At 33.7% G+C, this 23,183-nt stretch overlaps 2 protein-coding genes across 2 annotated transcripts; one reads left to right on the forward strand and one right to left on the reverse strand.

Annotated features, from left to right (window-relative positions):
* The first annotated feature begins 113 nt into the window (after positions 1-113).
* On the forward strand, positions 114-3,142 carry KVR01_010576 (uncharacterized protein). The gene is made up of 6 exons (XM_044784890.1): positions 114-589; positions 667-817; positions 882-1,062; positions 1,115-1,842; positions 1,904-2,276; positions 2,342-3,142. The coding sequence occupies exons 1-6, from the start codon at positions 478-480 to the stop codon at positions 2,537-2,539; spliced, it is 1,743 nt and encodes a 580-aa protein (XP_044640735.1). The 5' UTR covers positions 114-477; the 3' UTR covers positions 2,540-3,142.
* A 15,716-nt stretch (positions 3,143-18,858) lies between these two features.
* On the reverse strand, positions 18,859-22,299 carry KVR01_010471 (uncharacterized protein; the record flags this gene model as incomplete). Its single annotated transcript, XM_044794444.1, has 5 exons — positions 18,859-20,491; positions 20,595-20,937; positions 20,986-21,016; positions 21,135-21,597; positions 21,628-22,299. The coding sequence occupies 5 exons, from the start codon at positions 22,297-22,299 to the stop codon at positions 19,070-19,072; spliced, it is 2,931 nt and encodes a 976-aa protein (XP_044640630.1). The 3' UTR covers positions 18,859-19,069.
* Positions 22,300-23,183: the final 884 nt, after the last annotated feature.

Here is a 23,183-nt window from a genome sequence, read left to right on the forward strand (position 1 = left end):
ACCGTTTTGCCCTCTCCCGCACACCCCCTGAGACCCCTGTGATTTCCAGGCGTCGCGAGCAGGGAAGTGGCCTTGTGGTCAATGCTCCCTCATCAGGGAAGAAAGATTCGTTGATTTTGGGTGACCCATGTCGACCCTGGCTGACCCATACAAAGAGCCCAGTCACCCTTTCCCTGACCTCCCTCCCCAGACCTCCCAAATCAAATAAAGTGCGACCCAGCCCGAGTTCCCATCCCTTCGCTCTCCTGATTCCGCAAACTTCTACTGTTGTCGTCCCGTCAACTGCCTCTCTCCGTCTTGGAATCTCCGTCAGCAACAAAGGGAATATCAATACCCTTAAGCTCAAGGCAATATCAGTCAGGGACTCCCTGTATCTACCATCTCGCCTCCACACACCCTCTTCTTTTTGTTCTTTTTTCTAGTTTTTGGTTTTTAGAGATACCCAGTTTCCTTCCCTCACCCCCAAACCAAATCACAATGGCCGAGGAACAGAAGCCCGTCGCCGTCCCCGCCGAGGAGACGCCCGCGACCACCACCGCCGAGACCACTGCCCCTGTCGAGGCTGCAAAGGAGGAGGCTGCCCCTGCCGGTATGCGACACAACTCGCTGTCCCCGTCATGCAAGTGACCGTCTGTCAACCACCCTTTGCTGACCATGTAACTGCAGCCACCACCGAGGCGACAAAGGAGCCCGCTACTGAGACCCCTGCCGCCGAGGGAGATGCCACCGCCGCTGCGCCAGCTGCCGAGGAGGCAAAGAAGGAGGCCGAGCCCGTCGAGGACGGCCAGCTCGAGCACAAGGGCAGCAACTTCCCCAAGTATGTTCCACGGCCCCGGCCACATCTTGACAGCTTGTCGAACATGTTGCTAACCGTGCGCCAGGAACTTCATCTACACCAAGAAGTTCTTCTGGTTCGGCTCCGAGGCCGTCGACCCCAAGAAGTTCCCCGGTCTGCTGAAGGACCACCACCTCGCCGCATGGGCCAGCGAGACCGGCAAGGGTCTGCTGTTCTTCAGCGAGAAGGGCCAGGACAGGACTGCCCCCACCAGCGCCATTGCCCTGGTGAGTTGATCATCCTGACACACCACACCCAGTCCGCTAACCCGCCGTCCAGCACGAGGCCGCTGAGCCCACCGTCGAGGGCCCCAACAAGTTCATCCTGTCCTCCAAGGGCCACAAGCACACCTTCAAGGCCGGCAACACTGCCGAGCGTGACAACTGGGTCAGCCAGATCAAGCTGAGGATCGCCGAGGCCAAGGAGCTCGCCACCACCATCACCGAGTCCGAGCAGTACAAGGCCACCCTCGCTTCCTTCTCCCCCGCCGTCAAGAAGGAGGAGAAGAAGGAGGAGAAGAAGGAAGAGAAGGCCGAGGAGAAGAAGGACGAGACCGAGGCCCCCAAGGCTACTGAGGACACCCCCGCCGTCGAGGGCGCTGCCGTCCCTGCCACCACTGAGGCTGCCACCGAGACCCCTGCCGAGGCAGAGGCCAAGGAGGAGGCCAAGGAGGAGGCTGCTGACTCCAAGAAGGACGAGCGCAAGCGCTCCGCTAGCAGGAAGCGCGCCTCTATCTTCGGTGCTCTCCTTGGCGGTAACAAGAAGGGCGAGTCTTCTGCCGCCAAGGACGTCAAGGCCGAGGAGAAGAAGGAGGAGGCCGTCGCTGAGGCCCCTGCTGAGGCCGCTGCCGCCACCACCGAGACCCCCGCTGCCGCCGCCACCGAGACTGCGGAGCCCGCTACCGAGGCTGCCAAGGAGCCCGAGGCCGCTGCCGCTGCCGAGACCCCCGCCACCGAGGAGGCCAAGGGCAAGGCTGCCGAGAAGCCCACGCCCACCAAGCGCACCAGGTATGTCAGGACCGAGAATGCGCCTTCATCTACAATGCTCACATCACTAACGTGTCTGCAGCCTCTTCGGTGGTCTGTCGTTCGGCAAGAAGAAGCCTGAGGAGGCCGCTCCCGCCACCCCGGCCAAGGACACTCCCACCGTCTCAGAGGATGCTCCTGTCATCCCCAAGCCTGAGACCGTTGAGCCCCTGAGCACCGAGGTCTCCAGCCCCGCCAACGTCCCCGTCGAGACCACGGAGACCACCCCCGCCGTCAACGGCGAGAAGAAGGAGGTCAAGAGCGACAAGCGCAAGTCGTCCTTCCCCTTCGCCCTGGGCAAGAAGAGCGGCTCTTCCAACCCCACCAGCCCTGCTGCTGAGGAGGGTGCCGCGTCCCCCGACGCTGAGAAGACCAAGAGCCCCAACGCCTTCTCCAAGTTCCGTGCTACCATCAAGGTCAGTTCACACGATGAAAGTCTGCACAGACGTCCCATAGGCATACTTGCTGACCCAAGAAACAGAACAAGGGCAAGGCTGCTGAGAAGCCCGCTGACAAGGCTGAGGACAAGCCCGCCGAGGGTGCTGCCGAGGAGGCCGCGAAGCCCGCCGAGGAGGCCAAGGCTGCTGAGGAGACCAAGCCTGAGACCGTCACCGAGGAGGCCGAGCCCGCCAAGGACGCTCCCGTTGCCAGCACCCCGGCGGTTACTGCTTCGGCCTAAAAAGCTGAACATTTAACCTCAGCCGGCATGGGGCAATCATGACATCTTGCCCTGTACGGATCGACGAAACAACACTATAGAGCGAGGTCGATGACACGACAGGCGTCGCATGAAGGGAGCATCACACCACTTATGATACCCACTCCCTGGGTGTATGGGATCGGATTTGCATTTCGAGATACCCAAACGAAATTCCCATTTGTCTCGGAGCAACTTTTCGACGGGGGGGAGGCCGACTTTCCTTGTTTTGACTCCGTCCGCAGTATCGAGTTCCCGCGTTCGCAACTCAATGTCTTTTGTTTTTGATACCCGAAGTATACCCAAAGACAGTCGTTTGGAAGGGTGGAGGCAGCCATGTGGGGCTGGTGGAACGACGGAGAGGAGCAAGAGGATATATACTACAAAACCCGCAAAAAAAGATGATGTCTGGAAAACGAAAAGATGGAAAGGTTTGGTTTCGAGATGTGTTGATTGATGGAAACGGTGCATGCTTCTTGGGCCTGTCGGTTGTGTCGGGGTCACATAGGATCTTGATGCGCCGGGTGGCCTAGAGCATTCATTTAACTAATAGCTAATATAAACTCTCGTGTGTTGGGCCTCATCATCTTATGCCTCGCTGCTCTACGCCGCCTCTTGTCTACGTTGTGAAGCCATCGTGGCCACGGCCCACGGTGTGTGCTCGCATGTTGTTCTCGGCGGACGAGTTTTGGTTCGGGCGAGTGTATGCGATCGATCGTGCGTCGATCGTCGTCGGTCTGTTGGAGCTTGGGACTGACCTCAATCCCTGATCCTTGGGCACAATGCACTGGGGCCCCAGTCCCTTGGTCTGCCTCATCTACCTGACACGGAGTCTGATAGGTAGCATTGATGCCCGAGCCGGCAGCGTACCCTCAACGGCCTCAAGGGGGCACGACTCAGCAAGCTCCTGGATTCCTGACCTTCTGCCTCACCGTCTGTTCTCCCGGCATGCAAAGAAGGAGTCAACCTAAGCTGCTAGACGGAGGCCGCCTGTGACGACGAAACGGTATGCGGAAGTTTTCGTCTGAAGAGCTGTATGCAGTTTTGTCACGTTCAATGCGTCTAACCTACCTGGTTCGTACAGGCTGCAGCACATTGCAGACTAATAACACCGGCCTGCTTGCCGGTGTCTGGCGGGCGCCGCCCTGCGTGGGCTCGATTGTAGTGGCATTTTGGGAGGTCGTCCACGCCAGCAGGCATCATCCTGTCAACGTCCCCGAGCCTCTCACCTGCAGGTCGAAGTCCACACACAACATGCCGCTCACTGACAGGCCAAGAAACCCCCCGCTGACAATCAGACAGAGTTTGCCCACGGCTTGGACGGACTGCCAGTGGTGGTGGCATGATCTTCCCACCGCGAGGCACCGTCACCACCAAGCCCTGCCACACGCTCCTGGGTCCCATTTGCTGCTGCCCTGGCTCTTGTGGCAATGACGTGCATGCGCGTGCCTGTCGGGGCGCACGACTCGTCGCCGGCCGGGCCAGGGGGCTGGACTGGCTGGCGCTGCCCGGTTCCGGGTCAGTCGAAAGAGCGGTGGGCGGCGGGTGCGTTGCCCGGGTGCCGTCCGCCGGGTGCCGTCGTCGGGCTGGGCTGGGCTGGTCATGCCGCAGGGGACGGGGGTATCTGTCAAGTCATTGTACATCTGCTGGTACACTCCGTACTCGGCCGTAAACATCACTGTCCGGGCTGCGTGTCAGTCGACGGACGGTCAGACATTCGGACGGTCAGGAGAGGTGTACGAGTTGCCAACCACAGACGATGATCCGAGGGGCGGAATACTTCACCCACGGCCTGGTGGTCCGATGCGTGTCCGTGTCGCTGCCGTGGGCTTGAATGAATGCAACTGGACATGTCGTGCCCCGTGCATGTGTTTAAAAGCCTGATCCGGTCGTAGGCTTGGCTCGCTTCTCGTACAATGAAGAGTCGTACGGCACGTCCTTGTGCTTTGTCTGAAGATGCGTCTTCATGTTGGAATAGTGCATAGCATTCATGTATTTGCAAAGTGCTCAAGTGTGCGAGCCAGTACGCACTGCTTCTTGGAACTTTCTCTGCGCCGACTCTGGCGCGCTCAGGCCATGGCTGCCGACATGGCAGCTCCAGGGCTCTAGGATCGTCAAGCTCCTCTTCTACGTCTGAATCCCAGTCGACGACCTTCCAGACTGGCAGATCGTCGTCCCATTCCGCGTCCCGGTGCTTCTTCCCGAAGTGGTATGAAGAGATGGGAGCGCGGTGTAGTGGAGGCCGCACTGCTTTTCCGAACCCGGAACGCAGTTTAGTTGACGAAGGCATCGTGCTTCACAATGTCCAACCCGGCGAAGGAACAGGCCGCATTCCAGACGAGGTCGTTATAGGCCCCACGAAGATAATCGTTGGTTTTGATCATGTATTGGCTATGAAATGCCAGGAAGACCAGTTTCTTCACAATGCCGGACAAGCCCCTAATCATATAGTAAGAGATCGGATATTCGCACTTATCTCAGGCCTTAGCGTACAGGTGACCCATCACCTATACCCCTACTATCACCCCTAATCACCCTATAGGGGTAGAGGGGGGGGAGGGGAGTAGAGCTAGTAAATTAAGGTTAAAACTATTAAAGCTATACCTAAAAAGGTAAAAATAGTAAGAAAATAAATAATTATTTAATAAAATTTATTATTAAGGAATATAAATATCTATCTCCCCTTTATAATTTTTTTAAAATTTTTACTTTCTTTTTTTTTTTTTTATTACTTTTAAAAATTATTTATATTATTAATTTAAAATTATTAAAAATTAAACTTTATTAAATTATATTAATTAATATTAAATTAATTAAATAATTAAAAATTAAAGTTAATTATTATTAATTATAAATTATAAATTTTAAAATACTTTTAAAAACTATTAAAAATTTAATATTAAATAATAATTTAAAAAGTATTATAATTAAAAATAAAAATATTATTAAATAAAAATTTTAAATAAAAATTAAAAAAATTAAATTTAATTAATTAAATAATATTAATAATTTAATTAATAATTAAATCTTTATATTTTTATTTTATTTAAAAATATTAAAGTTTAATTTAATAATTTTTAAATATAAATAATAATTTAATTATTTTTATTATAATATTAAATTTTAATAAGTTTTAAAAGTTTTAAATATTAAAATAAAACTTAACTTTTAAATTTTTAAAAATAAATATTTAATATATTTATTATAATTTATTTATAAATTATAAATATTTTTTTATAAAATTATAAATAAAAATAAATAATTTTTATTTAAAAATAATAAAATAAATTTAAATTTAATTTATTAAATATTATTAATTTAAAAACTATAAGTTTATATTAAAAAAGTTAAAAAAATAAAACTTTATTAATAAAAGTATAAAATTTTTTTATATTATTTACTTATTATAAAAAGATAAAAATTAAACCTTTAATAAAATCCTTATTTTATTTAAAGTTAAATATATTTATTAATATATAACTTATTTTAATAAATTTATTAATTAAAAGTTAAAAATAATTAATATTAAATAATATAAATTTTATTAAAAAAGAATATTTTATTTATTATTATTTTATTTTAAAAATTATTATATATTTTAAAACTAATTAATATTAATTAATATTAACCTTTTATTTATTATTATTTTAAAAATTATTATTTATTTTTAAAATTTAAATTAATATTAATTAATATTAACTTTTATATTTTAATTATTTATTAAAATTATTTAATTTAATACTTTTAATATTAACTATCTTTTAACTTTTTTATTAAAGTAAATAAAGCTTAAAGTTAATTTAAAATAATAATAATAAAATTTTTAATCCTTTTATTAAATTAAAATAATTAAGTTATAAAACTACTTTATTATTTAAATTAAAATATATTAATAATTAATTAATTTTATTATAAATTTTATAATACTTAAAAATATAATATTTTATAAATTATAATTAATAATTTTAATTAATTATTATATTTAATTTAAAATAATAACTTTAAAAAACTTTAAAAATTAATTAATTTAAATATAATAACTAATATAATAATATTAAAATATTTTACTTACTATTTTATTAAAATTTATATAAATAATATTAATATTAAATATTATAAATATAAATTTTAAACTTAAATTATTTATATAACTTTTTTAATAATTTATTTTATAATATAATAATTTATTATATATATATATATTAATATAAAAATAATTATATTTATATTAAAAAAGTAATTAATAATATTAAAATATTAATTATAAATAATAAAAATATTAAAAACTATATTAAAATAAATTAAAAATACTATAAATAGTATATTATAAAAATAATTTAAAAATATTATAATTAAAAATTTAATATAATAAAATATTATAAACTTTATAGAAAAATTATTAATATTTAAAAGAAATATAAAGAATAAATAATTAAAAGGTTATTTAATTAAACTTTTATTTACCTTTATTAATAAATTAAATAATAAATTATAATATTATACTATTTATATATTTTATATAATTTAATATAATAATATTATTAAAATAATAATAAATAAAGTATTTAATAACTATTATAAAATACTTAACTTTATAAAGTAACTCCTTTTATTAATTATAAAATAGTTTTAATTATTATCTTAAAACTTTATTTATATAATTTCTTTTAATAATTAATTATTATTATTTTTAAAAATATAATATTTTATATAAATTTTAAATCTTTCTATTAAATTAATAATATATTAAAATATATATAATTTAATTAAAATAAAAATAATATAATTAATTTAATATTTAAAAAAGTATTTAATTAATAAATAATTAAAATTTTAATAACTAACTTTAAAAAACTTTAAATAATATTATACTATATTAATCTTTATTTTATATTATATATCTATTAAAATAAACTTTTAAAATATTAAAAACTAAATATATTTTAATTTAAAATAAAGAAAAATAATAAATATATTAATTTATAAATTAATTACTATAATATTTTTAATAACTAATTTATTAACTTTAATAAATATAACTTTAAGTTTAATTAAATAATTAATTTATTTATTTTTTAATCTTTAATTAATATTAATTAATATTAACTATATTATAACCCTTTTAATCCCTAATTAATACTAATTAATATTAACCTTTATCTCTCTTTAATTAATATTAATTAATATTAATCTTTATTCCTTACTTTATAAACTATTATTATTATTATTAATATTAATAAATATTATTATAATATATAAAATAAAATAAAATACTTTTAAAAATATACTTTTATTAATAAAATTAATATAAAAATAATAATATTTATAATAAATTATAAAGTCTTTTAATTTATATTTAATAAAATTATAAAAAAGTTTCTTTAAATATAATAAAATTAATTTATTATCTATTATATTTATAATAATTCTTATTTTATTAATATAATTAAATAATACTTTAATAAAATTAATAAATACTTCTTTAATAATACTTTTATTTATAAATTTATTATAATTTTATTAATAATATTAATTATAATTTTATATTATAAAAATAATTATAATTATTAAATAATTAATAATAAAAATAAAAATTACTATAAAATAAAAAACTTTATAAATAAATATTAAAATATAATAAAACTAATTAATATAATAATAATTAATATTAATAAATACTAATTTAAAATAAATAAATCTATACTATTTAAAATTAACTACTTTTTAACTTAAAATTAATTAATTTAACTAATTAATAAAATATATAAAAATTTTAATTTTAATTATATAATATAATAAACTATTATTTATTTAAAAGATATTAATTATTATTTTTATTAAATTAAAAAGTATTTTTATATATTTAACTTATAAAAGTTTAATACTTATAATAATCTTCTAACTTTTAATTTAAAATATATAAAACTTATTTATAAAATTATAACTAATAACTATTTATTTATTAATATTATTAAAAATAAACTATTAAATTAATCTTTTATTATCTATTTTTAAAAAAATAAAATAAAATAAACTTATTAATAATAATAATAATAATTTAATTAAATTTATTTTAATAATAAAAATATAAAATTTATAACTAAACTATTAAAACCTATTATATTATTAATATAAAATAAATATAATTAATTAAAAATATATATTAAATAATAATTTAATTAAATATATTAATAATAATAAAAAGAATTAATAAAATAGTAAAATTCTTCTTTAAGTTTAACTTTTAAACTTTTTTAAAGTTTCTTTTCTAATATATAATAATTAATAAATATTAATATATTAAAACCCTTATACTAACTTCTTATAATTACTTTAACTCCTTATTAAAATATTTTATTTAAATTAAATTAATAAAAATAAAACCTTTTAATTTTAATATTAATATTTATTATATTAATTATTAATTAAATTATAAACTATTATAAATTAAATATTTTATTTTATAAAATATAGATTTATTTATAAATTTTAATATAAATAATAAAATTAATAAAAATTAACTTTCTTTATAATCTATTTAAAATTACATTAAAAATTTATAAATATAAACTTATATAAACTTTTATTAAAAAATAAAAATAATAATATTTATTATCTATTAATTAAATATATAATATTAAAAATAAAAATATTTATAATTAAAATATTATTAAAAATATATTAAAGTATATTAATATATATTAAGATATAAATATTATTCTATAACTTTTAATTATAATAATAACTTATTCTAATATATAAACTTTTAAAATAATATCTCCTTTATTATATTAAAATATATATTTTAAACTATATTATATTAAAATTTATAATTAATAAATTTATAAATAATTACTTTTAAGATTTTATTATATTTTTAAAGTTTACTAACCTTTAATTAATAATTATTACTCTATTATATAATATTAAAGTTTAAATTATTATAATAAAAAATAAAAAAGAAAGTAATAATTTAAATATTAACTTTCTTTAAATTCTAAATATAACCTTTATAAATTTTTAAATATAATAATTATAATTAAAAGAATATAATTATATAAATATTAATTAATATTATTTTAAATAAATTTATTAATTTTAAAAATAAGTAACTATTAAAATACTTAAAAATAAATTAAAAATATATTATACTTTTAAAGTCTTTTAATATTTAAATTTATATATATTAAAACTATTATATAAGATATTAATAACTTTAACTTATTATATTTATAACTATTTAAATTTAATAATAATCTTATAATTTTATTTTAATTAAATATAAAACTATTTTTAATTATATTTTAATTTACTCTATTAATACCTATATTTTAAAATTATATTACTATTATATTAAAAATATAAAATATTAATTATAATTAATATTCTTTAATAATAATTATAAGTTTACCCTCTTTAATCTCTAATTAATATTAATTAATATTAACTATATTATAACCTTTTAATTTTTAATTAATATTAATTAATATTAATAATTTTATTTTATTTATAAATTTAAATCTTTATTTTAAATTAAAATTAATACTAATTAATATTAATTTAATCTATACTTTCTATATTTATTAATATTAACTCTACTTTATATAAAATTTAATTAATTAATATATATTTATTTTAAAGTATTATTTATTATTATAAAAATATTTTTAAATATATTATCTATTTATATTAATATAATAATAATTAAAAATTAATACTTTTAATATATTTAATAATCTAATTTTAATATTAATATACTTATTAAATATTATAATAAATATAATTAATCTTAATTTTTATTACTTTTATAATTTTAATATTTAAATATAAATATTATAAAGCTATAATAACTTTAAATAATATTTAAATTACTTTATTTATTTAAAATAAACTAAATTTATTATTTAAATAATCTTAATTATTAATAATATAATATATAACTTTCTAAAATATTATACTTACTTTAAAAGTTTAGATTTTAAACACTATATTTAAATTTAATAAACTATACTTAAATACTTTATTTTCCTATGCTTTTAAATTATAAAATCCTTTATATACTTTAAAATTAACTATTTAACTATTTAACTTAAAAATATATCTATTTTTAATATATTTAAAACTTTACCTTTAAAAGTTTATATATATTTAACTACTTTTATAATCTTTTATTAATTTACTCTTTAAAATTAAAATAAAAACTTACTTAAAGATTAAATAAAAATCTTAAATATAACATCTAACCTTAAGATAGTACTTTCTTTAACCTACTTTAAATATTATAAAATAGACTTTTAAAGTAATTAATATAAAATAAAATATATACTATTTATAATAATACCTATAATAATATTAATATTTAAAATAAATAAATACTTTTACTTTTAAAAATAAATTTAATATAATATTTAAATTTAAATAATAACCTTTATTTTTAATTTAATTAAATAATAATAATATAAAGAGTAATAATAACTTAAAAGAATAATAATAATAAATTAAAGATTAATATTATAATATTTTTAATTACTTTTATATAAATATTAGTTTATTAATTAATTAATAAATCTATCTTTAAAATATTTTTAATATATTTAAATAATAATAAAAATAAAAAAATTAAAATTTAAACTTTACTACTTTAATACTTTTAATATTAATTAAAAGAATTAATCTTTTACCTATTTATACTTTAATATTAATTAAAAGAATTAATCTTTAATCTATTTATACCTTTTAGTATTAATTAATAAAACTAATTTAATAAATATCTATCTATACTTTTTAATATTAACTATATAGTTCTTTAATTTTAACTATTTTATTTATATTATAAAGTATAAAAACCCTTTTATATAACTTTTTTACTTTTATTAATAAACTATTTTAAATAAATAAACTTATATAATATAAATTTTATTAATTAAATAAATATTTATTTAACTTTAAATTAAATAAAATCTTTACTCTAACTTTTATTATATTACCTTTAATTAACTTCTATTAGTTAATTATTTATTATACCTTTAAATATATTTTAAATATAAATCTATCTTTATTTAATTAATAAATAAATAAATTAATTATAATATAATATAATAGCCCTTAATATACCCTTTTATTCTTTTTATTTTAAAGCTTTATATTATAATAATCTCCTCCTTTCTATATATTAATAATATATAATTTATAAAACTATATCTATATTAATATTTTATACTCTATATATATAATATATACTATTTATTTCTTTTACTTTTATTATATTAATAAAATAAAAGCTATATATTATAAACTTTAAAATAAACTATAAATAATATAATACCCTTAAATAAAGTAATATAAATATATTATCTATTAATAGGTATATCTTATATTACTTATACTATACTTTATAATAATAGATAATATTATAATTAACTTAAAGATTATATTAAACCTATATATTTTAAAAGTTAATTTTCTTCCCTTAAAATAACTATACCTTTTATAAATAACTTAACTATTTAATCTTTAAGTAATTTACTAACTTATAACTATAGAGTAAAAACTTAAAGTTAATAATACTTAATCCTTAAAAATAAAAGCTTTAATAAATATTTAAAATTAAATATAATAAATATTTAACTTAAATATAAAGTATTATATTAATAAATATTAAAAGATATATACTTTTAAATAAACTAAATAAATAATAAGTTATATTATTTTAAACTTTAATCTATATAAAAGAATCTATAATTAATACCTTTTATATTATTTATATTTAAATATAATATAAAAATTAAAATTTCTTATTTATATTATTTAATTAATCTATAAATTATAAAAGTAATAAAAATAAAAATTATTATTAATAAATCTTATTAATAATAAAAACTTCTATTATTTATAATTAAAGTAATTATCCTATATAAATTTAAGAGTAAAAGTAAATTAAAAAAATATTAAAATAGATAAATTTAAATACTATACTTAAAGCTATCCTTATTACCTTTAAACACTATTACTTTAATTAAAGTTTAAACTTAAATTTAAACTTATTAAATAAAAGATATTAGTTTAATTATAATAATAATATAAATATACTTAACCTTAAAGTTTAATAATTTTAAAACTATTAATATAAATATTATATTTTATTTTACTCTTTTATAATATAATAAAATAATATAATACTATTATTACTTAATTATATATAATATAAATTACCTATAATATTAATTTAATACTTTACTTATATAATATTATTATTTAAAAATATAAAATATTTTATAAAATATTTTTATTAATAAAAAATATTAATATTAATTAAATTATTAAATTTATTAAAAATAAATATACTTTAAATTAAATCTTTAATATTATCTATACTATATAATAACTATATTTAATAGAAAGAAAGTTTCTAATAACTTATTTAAAAATAATAATTTACTTTCTATTAAATAATTATATACTCCTTTATTTAAATAATTAAAAGGTTTTAAGTTAATAAACTTTTATATTAAGCTCTTTAAAAACCTAAATTAAACTAATAACTAACTATAAACCCTTATCCTTATAATAGATTAAAATAAAACTAATTAATTTAAAAGGTATAATATAGTATTATATTATAATATAAGGATCCCTTTATTTATATTATTAATTAACTAGCCTTTTAATTCTTTTATAAATAGTAAATAAAGTAAAATATAAAGAAGTTCTAAACTTTATTAATCTTTATTATTAATATTAAATTAAAATTATTTATAATATTCTAAAAACTAATTATAATAATCTTTAATATATAACTTAATAAATATTATAAAACTATATATAATAAAGTTAATATTAAAGTTAATTTAATTTTATATACCCTATATATTTTAATTACCTTAAATATAAATAATAAAGGTATTTTTAAGACTTTAACCTACTAAACTAACTATTAAAACTATAATATTATATTTAACTACTATTTTTCTATCTTTACTCTAAACTTTATATATAACTTTATAAACTTTAATTTATAATATATTAAAATATATATTATTAAGTACACTAAAGTAACTTTATTAGATAAACTTTACTATTAGATTTAATTAAAGCTTACCTATTAAACCTAATAATAGTAAAAGAGTAAATAACTATAAAGATTAATATATTTAATACTATCTACTTTTAATAAATATTATTATAGAGCTACTTTTATAATTTTAGAATATATTCTTTTAGAACTTAATCTTTTAAAAGGAATTCTAAACACTTTATTTTCTAAAACTTACTCTTTATCTTTAAAAGTAGACTATATTTATTAAAAAGATTAAATAAATATATATTAACCTATTTAAAAACTTAATTAATTATAATTAAGAAAATAATATTTATTATAATTAAAGATTTATACTATATTATCTTTTAATAAGATAAATTAATAAAAATAAAAAATTATAAATAAAATAAAGAAAGATTTAATTATATTAAAGTATAAAATTACTTTTAATATATACTTTAAATTAAAATAGAAATATATATATAAGTTTTACCTAATAATAAAGACTATTAAAATAATATAAAATTATTATAATAATAACTATAATTATCTATACTAACTAAAAGGTAGAAAGTTATATAAAATAGTTATAACTTAATAAAAATATTATTATTATTTTATTATTATAACTATTTTTATTACTACTTTAATAAAAGTTACTATATAGAATTAATAATAATAATAATAATAATATAGATATATTATTACTACTAACTTTATAAAATTAAACTATATTTAAAATAAACTATATAATAATAACCTTTCTCTATTTTATTACTTCTATAAAGGACTTTAAAAATTTAATAAATAGATAACTTAAAGATAAAGGGACTTTAAAAAGTATTAAAAACTAAATTATTCTTAAAATAAAAAGGGATTAATAATATATTTATTATATATATTTTTAATATAAGAGGTTAATTATTATATTAATAAGTTAAATAGATTAAATAATAACTATATTTTAAAGTAAATAAATAAAAAAGAATAAAATATCCCTTATATAATAGTTTAAAAACTATAAAAATAGAAAAACTATAAAAGTAGGAGATATTATAAAGTATTAATTATATATTTAATAAACCTTTAATTTAAATTATTATTTAATAAAGTAAATTAATTATTTATAAGCTTTTAAATTATCTAACTATTAATATAAATAACTATTTAATCTATTTTATTTAAAATAAAGAGTATTTTACTTACTTTATATCTAACTTTATCCCTTTAAATCTATAAAAGTATTAAAAATTAATTAAATTAACTATCTTAAATTATTATAATTAAGTTTTAATTAAATATTATAAAAAGAGAACTCTTCTCTTTAAAGGGGCTAATTATAGACCCTATTTTTTATTAATTTTACTATATATCTCTATAATAATAAAGTATTATTCTTTTATAACTTATTTATATAAATAAAGTTATTATTTTTATTCTACTTTATTTATTATTACTTTTTTAAATAATAAATTAAATAGCTTTATTATTATTAAATTTTATATTATAAATAAAAGTTAAAATTATATATATTTTAAACTATTATACTTATTAAATATATTTTAAATATTAATTTAATAATTAAATTATAAATAAATAAAGCTTAAAACCTATTATAAATAATTAAAATAATATATCTAATTATTATCTTATAAAAAAATAATATATTTCTCTTAAAAACTACCCCTTTTAATACTTTTTATAAAATAATATAACCTCTATTTTAACTATTTAGAGTAATACTATTTTAATATTTAAAATATAAAATTAAATTTCTTTTAATATTAAATATATTAAAGCTATTTAAATAAAGCTAATTATAAATAAATAATTATTATAAATTTAAATTAAAAAATAAATATAAAACTTAAATATTTAATTATAATAAAAAATAAAAAATAATAACTTAAAAGTAAATTAACTATAATACTTATTATATAATTTAATTATTATCTTTTATTTTTAAATAAATAAATATTTTTTTTTTTTATATTCTTAATTTAATTTAATAATAGTTTACTATTAATTAAAGAGAGGAAAGTAAAAAATTTTTCTCCTACTTATAGAGCAGGAGGGGGTTAGAAAAAGGGGCTATCGTAAAAAGGGCTTATTTAGGTACTAGCCCATCACTTACAGGTTACCCAAGTAACAACCCCATACTAAAAGGGCTGGAATAACCACCACCTATCAAAACAGAGGGTACACCCATACCAGGGAACTCGAGATCAAAGTACGTAGTTTAGCACCAAACCACGAGTAATTATCACATAAGATGTTTTCCTTAAGAAGATTATCCTATAGGAGACTATACTATAGGAGGTCATCTAATAAGAGGTTATCCTATAGGAGGTTATCCTACAAGCTATAGGAGGTTATTCTAGGAGGTTATCCTATAAGAGGTTATCCTATAGGAGGTTATCCTATAGGAGGTTATCCTATAGGAGGTTATCCTATGAGAGGTTATCCTATGAGAGGTTATCCTATGAGAGGTTATCCTTTGAGAGGTTGTCCTATGAGAGGTTATCCCTTGGGGCCTGGGTATACCCTCCGTTTTGGTGGGTGCGAATATCCGATCTCTATAGTAAGCTGTCGACTGGTGGTAAATGTGGAGGAGCAATTTCACGTTGCAGCCGCCCACCGAGACCTTGAACTGCACTTGCTGGATCCGGTCGCCTTGTTCGAGATCGAGCAAACTTTTCCATGTTGTACAATTGTCATTGCCCACAAAGATAATGACTTTAGAATGTCTCAGCAACTCCTTGTTGAACCTATGGCATCCTCCCTGGATCTGAGTCCAGTTGGGGTACTCGCATTGCCACGGGACGCCCCCTTCTTGTCAGATACGAAGTCGTGCCTGAAAGGGATTATGTCCTGTATCCGAACGCGATCGTTGGCCCCAATATTGTCGTCCTGTAACCTCAAAGACGGGTTGGTCTTGTTATGGACGTGCCCGTACTTCAGGTGAGACGTTTTGAAGGTGGGATATACTCACAAGCACGTCGAGGGGACGTCTAGCGGTCCGGAAGGCTCGATCAGATATTCGAGGTCGATTTGTCATTACCAAGACGCACCAGATCTTCCACTAGGGACTCCCAAGTCGCAATGTCCTTATCATGGGAACACAATTGGGCGTCACGCCGCTGGAGGAAGTGGTGGTTTCGTTTTTAATCCCCACACATGTAAAATGTACGTGGCGCCTTCATACAGTGGTAAACGCTCAAGACCCAGCGCTTGAAAAGAATACAATGTCGATAACGATAGTTATAATGCGACAAGTGCTTGTGGCCTCAGCCTTGCGACGCACAGACAAGGCTAAGGGGCACCGTCTTGACGCTTGGAACGTAAAAGAGTGTAATTAAGCGCGTGCTTACGATTATTCTTTCCCCGCGCCGCGGCCCGCGCAGAGGCTCGTTGACGCGCAGCCGCCGTGTCCTCCAGTGTCTCGTCGTCTTCACCGGCATAGTCATCCAGCTCGACTGACGGATCGTATTTTGCATGGGGCTTGGTCACAGCCCACTGCTTCAGACTGCCCTGGACGGTGGTCTTCTTCGTGGTCTCGGGCTGCGGCTGGGGGACGAGCCATTCCTGGAGGCTGATCGGAGCATCGGACGAATCAGTCTTGTCTTCGGCAGTGATCTTCTTCTCACGAGCTTCTTGTCGAATGAAGCCCTGGGATGATGCTGTTTGAAATGGTGCTCCAAGGAATGAAGCTGGGTGTAGCTCGAGTCACAACGTTGTTGGGAGGAGGGGTTGACGTGGTAACAGAGATACCGGGGCTTTGTGAAGTCTGGAGGCCTCCTTCCGCCCTTGTCACCGCGATCCTAGACGGGTCTAAATCAAGTGCCTGAAGAGATCCACAGCTATGTATACAGCTAAGATACTAATTGTGAGGAAAGCTAACAGGTTGTTTTTGATGAGCTATGATATGTCGAACATGAAAAAAAAAAAAAAAAATAACAAGGAAATATCCTAGATAGAATCTAAGTCCGCACGCACTTGTTCATCCGCGTGGCCTCGGCCGGTTGGCGGACAGCTGAAGTGACGTGTGAGGTCTCGTCGTCGTCACAGGTGTAATCACAGACCTCGACTGTCCGCTTATTCGTCGTGCCCGGTTCCGTCCCCTCCCGTGTCTTGTTGTCACCACTGGCACCGTCATCTGGCTCATCTGCCATACCAGCATTGGCACGGGGCTGGATGACGGGTTCGGACTTCTTAACAAGCCACTGGAGTAGGGTGTTCTTGGCATTCGATGATTGTGTTTTTGTCTTGGCCATGACCTCCTTCCTAGGGGTTGGGATCATGACGCCGGGAACGGATTTTGGTGAAGACCAGTGCTGAAGGCCGGTTGAAATAACATCTGGGGCTACCATTCCGTCTGGGTCACCGACTTTCGCCTCAACGAGCGTCTCGTCCCATATGGCGCTCGGGTGCTTCCCACTGAAATGAACTTTGAGTAAGCCAAGCGTTGTGAAATTGGAATTGTACCGCTCTTTTGACTGGGGGTCGACGTAGTAGTAGTACTGTCGCTCCTGTATGTAGTCTGGAGGCCTCCTTCCGCCCTTGTCACCGCTCTTTGGCAGCCGCGGTGTCTTCACTGTTGATTTCTCGTTCGTCCCGATGTCACGGCTGTCGATGATGGCGTCCACTGACTGACTTAACCCCGCAACATTGTCGGAACCGGGACCATAAAACCACTCCACATACCGGATGAGGTCTTTAGCCGACCTGCTGAGGTATTCCGGTTTATCTTTGACCGAGAGAATGGATTCTGTAGTGATGAACCAGCGACAGACACCATCGCCTAGGACCTTGCCCTCTTCCTCCGCACATACGGGACAGTACGCCCTTGCTGCAACATAGAACTCGGTCCCATCCACCTTCAGAAAGTACGGGGTGACGTCCAGGCGGAGGAAGCCACAGAAATGGCACTTTACCTCGACTGTGATGTCACCGTGAAGCTTCAGACCGTTTTTGACCTTCTGATCGTTCAGTTTCCGCTTCAGCACTTCCATCTTGGCATCACGGGACATCTTGATGCTGTTAGGCTCAGAATACTTCTCTCATAAGCCTCGTGACGTAACGAGTTGGTAGTCTTGCTGTTCCGGGCTCTGATGAATGCCTGCCACTCGGTCAGTAATAGCCAACTGCTCGTCATTAATATTAAATGAAATACTTTAATTATCTAGTAGTACTTATTATTTTATACTCTACTCTCTCTTCATGTTTTACTTTATAAATCTCCACTCTTCTATAAAATTATTTAATTTTTTTTAAGATCTAAAAAAGATTAAATTAACCCCGCGCGGGTCCAGCACCTGGTTGACACTGCTGATCTCGGCGGCGGACAGCTTCTTCAAGGGGTCCTTCCTGTTGACCTCGGGGTCAAAGTACATGCGGAACAGGTGGTTGTCGCTGGCAACGGCGATCATGACCCGGTGGAACCCAAGGGCGGATGCCTTTGGCGCGTCACCCTCCTAGGCGAGGTTGAGCACGTGACGCACCTGCGACTCGAGCAGGTTGTCGCCGAGGACCGGGCGCTGGCCCGGGCGGGCGCCCATGCTGCCCGCGGCCGCGCGGCGCCTCCTCATCCAGGCCCCGCCACCCATTGCGCGCTCCTCGTTGGCGGCCTTGATCTCGCTGTTCATCAGGTCCGTGAGGAGGACAAGGCGTTGGAAGCGGTCCTTCGAGTGCTGGACATAGACCGTCCTCACGTGGCACGGCGGGAGCCTGGTGGTTGGGTACACGGTGCGACCCATGTGGTCCACGAGCGGCGTCGAAATGGTGCGGCGCGACATGAAGGACCTCTGGAACATCCTGCATGCGACGAGCCTCGTCGTGGGGTCAGGGCTCTTGGCCAGGATGCGAAAGTCGGCCAGGAGGCACCACCACTGGCGTCTGGCCAGGTCCTTGTCGGCCCACGCAAACAGCGCGTCGACCCACCCCCTGCCGGCATCGTCCTTGAGCTCGACCAGGCCCAGGCGGATGAGGTCCTCTGATGACTCGAACGCGCGGTCCAGGCGGTGGACATCCGTCTCGAGCAGCTTGAGGTAGACGTCGATGCCGCTGTGGGCGGCGTAGAGGAACATGTATGCCCTAAAGTCGCTCATGCTGTTGAAGATGGGTGTGCCCGTCAGGAGCAACATGGTGTTCTTGGGGAGCAGGGAGGCCGTCATGTGTTGTATGGACCCATAGTTTCGGAGGCTGTGCGCCTCGTCAAGCGTCACGTGCCAGTAGATGGGGTGCTCGCCGCGCTTGAGGATCTCCTCGCTGAAGAACTTGGGGCCGAGCATGTAGCTCGTGCGCCCCGACACGGGGATCCCCCCTGGGTGTTTCTTGGCCCACTCGAGCGCCTGCTGTCCCGTCCTGATCTTGTGGTGGCGCATAAAGGCCTGGACCAGACGCACGCCGCTAAGGGTCTCGTTGAACCCCTCCCGGAGGTCGCCCCCCTCCGGGTCGATCTTGCTGACCACGAACTCGCCCGTGGCCTCGGCTGGCGTTGCCGAGCTACCAGCCGGCGGCTTGTGTTCCTCCCAGATCCTCCGGCAGGCCGTGTTGAAGTCTCGGCTGGCAGGTGCCTCCACCTCAGCCGGCTCATCTTCGCTCTCCTCGTCGCTGGCCTCGCTAGCATCTGCGGTCCCGCTGGCGGTCGCGTCATCCGTCGTACCGTCGAGTGCGCCCTCGGCGGCAGCCTCGTCAGCACCATCGCCGTCAAACGCGTTCTTGAACCATCCCTTGGCATCTGTGGCCCAGTTGCGCTTGCGAGGCGTGGCGACAATACGGCGGTTCGTGTGACCGATTAGCTCCTCGAAGCTATCCTGGCCTGTCACGAATGTCTCGCTTGAGAGACAGCGCTTCTCGATGAGATGGATGGTCATGGCGATGGTAATCTTGGTGATCTAATATGACGCATTAGCGGTAACTTGACTATACCGATCCGGACTGGACAGGTCTCGAGTGCACGTGTTATTCTATATGGGTCAGGGGGGTGGTTTTGCCTACGCTTGGGTCGTTTCGCCTGTCGTATATTATCTTCTGTAACTTCTCCCAGGCTGCCATGCCATGGATGGTCTTGACACCGGGCCGGGGGGGGGGATCCATCTTCGTGGAGCTAACAATGTAGTATTCGCGGAGGCCAGAGAAGAAGCGCAGGCAGTCCGAGGTGTACTGCCCGAGCAGCTTCGTCTGGTAGATAAAGACGTGGGGGTCGAATGGGCCCTTCGTACCTGAGGACGGGTCATTTGCCAGCAATGATAATATGTAGATGATAAGCTCGGCAATCAGACTCTTGCTGAGTCCCATGGTATTGGCGTTAAGGAATGAGCTAATCTGGGTTAAGATGTACCTAAGGATAATCTTAACGTCTGTTATAATATTACTTATAGGAATATACCTAGGGTGGGATAAGCTTGAGAAGTGGTCTTCTTTACTTATATGGGATTAGAAGATCGCTGTTAGCTATTGTCCTATATGGGATAAGAAGACTGCTGCTGGCCACTGTCTTATATGGGATAAAATGACTACTTGTGAGGCTAGACTTACTCTTGGCCTGGTGCGGCAGGATAACTGCGGCCTTCTGGAGGATCTCCTCGTTGGTGCTCGCATTAGCGCCCTTGGCGCCCTTGCCCACTGCGTCGGCCATGGTGACAAGGGTGTTTTCGGCGTTGAAGACGAGCTCATCCATCTTGGGGTCGAGGCCGAGTGACCGGAGCGTGGCTGGCCATGGTGGGTCGACTGGGATCTCGCCGCTGGTGAATGACGACAGGGCATGTGTGGCGGCGATGCTGGCCTCTGCCTGCCTGAGGGCGTCTTCGGGCGACAGCCTGGGGTTGCGTGCCATATAAACGTCGCGGAGGGCGTCGACGGTATTGGCCGAGTTGGAGAGGTACGCCTTTGAGGTTTTGCGTGTAAACTCGATGATGGCGCTGTTGGGCTTGAAGGTGTTGTTGTCAATGGGGTTGGTCGGGGTGCCGTGCTGCGAGCCCACAACCGCCTCGACGATACTCTATATCATCGAGGTGGTCTCAGGGCTGACGCGCTTAAACAGGTCGGGCCTGTTCATATTGTTCGTGGCATTGCTGCTGTAGGCCAGGTTCATGTAACCGTTGACCTTTGCGAGGTCCCTGGTCAGCTCCTCCATCCCCTGCTGGAAGTCGAGTTTCCTGTTGGCGGCCGGGTCGTTGCGCCTGCTCACAATGTCGTTGACAATGCGGCGGAAATCCGAGTCGGTATCATCGTTATCCAGGTCGCCAAAGCCCATATCTGCCATGGCCTGCAGCATCCGGAGGCGGTTGTCCTCCTTCTCGCTCGTCTCGCCGTGGCTGGCGGCTATCTGAAGCTCGGCCATCTCCTGGGACTCGAACGGGGTCGAGTAGACCTCGACGTTGCGCTTAGGCCCCAGCTGTTCCCAGGGCTTCTTCCACACCGCGAAGATGGTGGCCAGCATGGAGTGGTTCCTGGACCAGTCCTCCATATGGTAGCCCATGTAGTGCGTGGCAGGCGGGGCGTCCTCGTGGCTGAGGTAGCGGCTGCTGCTCTCCAGGTCAACACCAAAGAACTCCAGGCTGTCCTCTGGCCTGGCGTCCGGGTATGCGGCTTGCCATGCGTCCCATCGGGCCTTTGCTGCAGCGGGGTCCCAGGCCTTGCCGTTGCTGGCGTGGCGCATGAGCCTGTAGACGGCCAGCATGCCCGTGACACCAACGTGCATGTCGGCTCCGGCGGTGGTCTTGTGCTTCAGCTTGGTGTTGGTGACACATTCGGGGTTGGCGATGGGCTCAACCCCCCTGTCCTTGTTGATGGGGTCAATTGGGAATTTATAAAATGTAAATAAATTTCCTACCTTCCTACCCTCCTACCTCTTATCTTCCTACATCTTATCCTCCTACCCTCCTATATCCTACCATCCTACCCTCCTACCCTCCTACCCTCCTACCCTCCTACCCTCCTACCCTCCTACCCTCCTACCCTCCTACCCTCCTACCCTTATATCCTCCTACCTCCTACCTCTTACTCTCCTACTATCCTACCCTCTAATCCTCTTATATTCTACTCTCCTACCCTTCTACACTCCTACCCTATTACTCTCCTACCCTCTTACTCTCCTACCCTCTTACTCTCCTACCCTCTTACTCTCCTACCCTCCTACCTTTTATTTTTTTATCTTTTAAAATAATTATTTTTAAAGTAATTAATTAATTATAATATTATTTATTATTAAATAAATTTATATTTTTATATTAAACTATATTAGTTTAAATTAATATTATTAACTTTAATATAAGTTAATAAAGAAAAAAAGTTATTATAAATTATAAATAAACTAATATCTACCTACCTAGCTTTTACTACTATTTACCTAATAATTTCTACAGACCTACTTAATACTAACTTTTTATATATAGAGCCTATATAAAACTATATACCTAACTAGGATTCTTTAAATTTTTAATACTTTAGGTATAAACCCCTTCTAGCATTCCTTCTAGTATACCTTCTAGTATACCTTCTAGCCTACATATATTTAAGTAGCCTATATACATTTAAGTACTAACTAAGCATTTAAATACTAACTAAATATTAAAGAGCTAGAAG

The sequence above is a fragment of the Diaporthe batatas genome (assembly GCF_019321695.1).
Source record: "Diaporthe batatas strain CRI 302-4 chromosome Unknown Contig00013, whole genome shotgun sequence".
In the NCBI taxonomy this organism is placed as follows: domain Eukaryota; kingdom Fungi; phylum Ascomycota; class Sordariomycetes; order Diaporthales; family Diaporthaceae; genus Diaporthe; species Diaporthe batatas.

Coding starts and splice junctions, on each gene's coding strand:
- KVR01_010576 (XM_044784890.1), top strand. CDS start 478: ATGGCCGAGGAACAGAAGCCCGTCGCCGTCCCCGCCGAGGAGACGCCC. Junction 1,063..1,114: donor CCACCAGCGCCATTGCCCTG/GTGAGTTGATCA, acceptor CCCGCCGTCCAG/CACGAGGCCGCTGAGCCCAC. Junction 2,277..2,341: donor AGTTCCGTGCTACCATCAAG/GTCAGTTCACAC, acceptor CCCAAGAAACAG/AACAAGGGCAAGGCTGCTGA.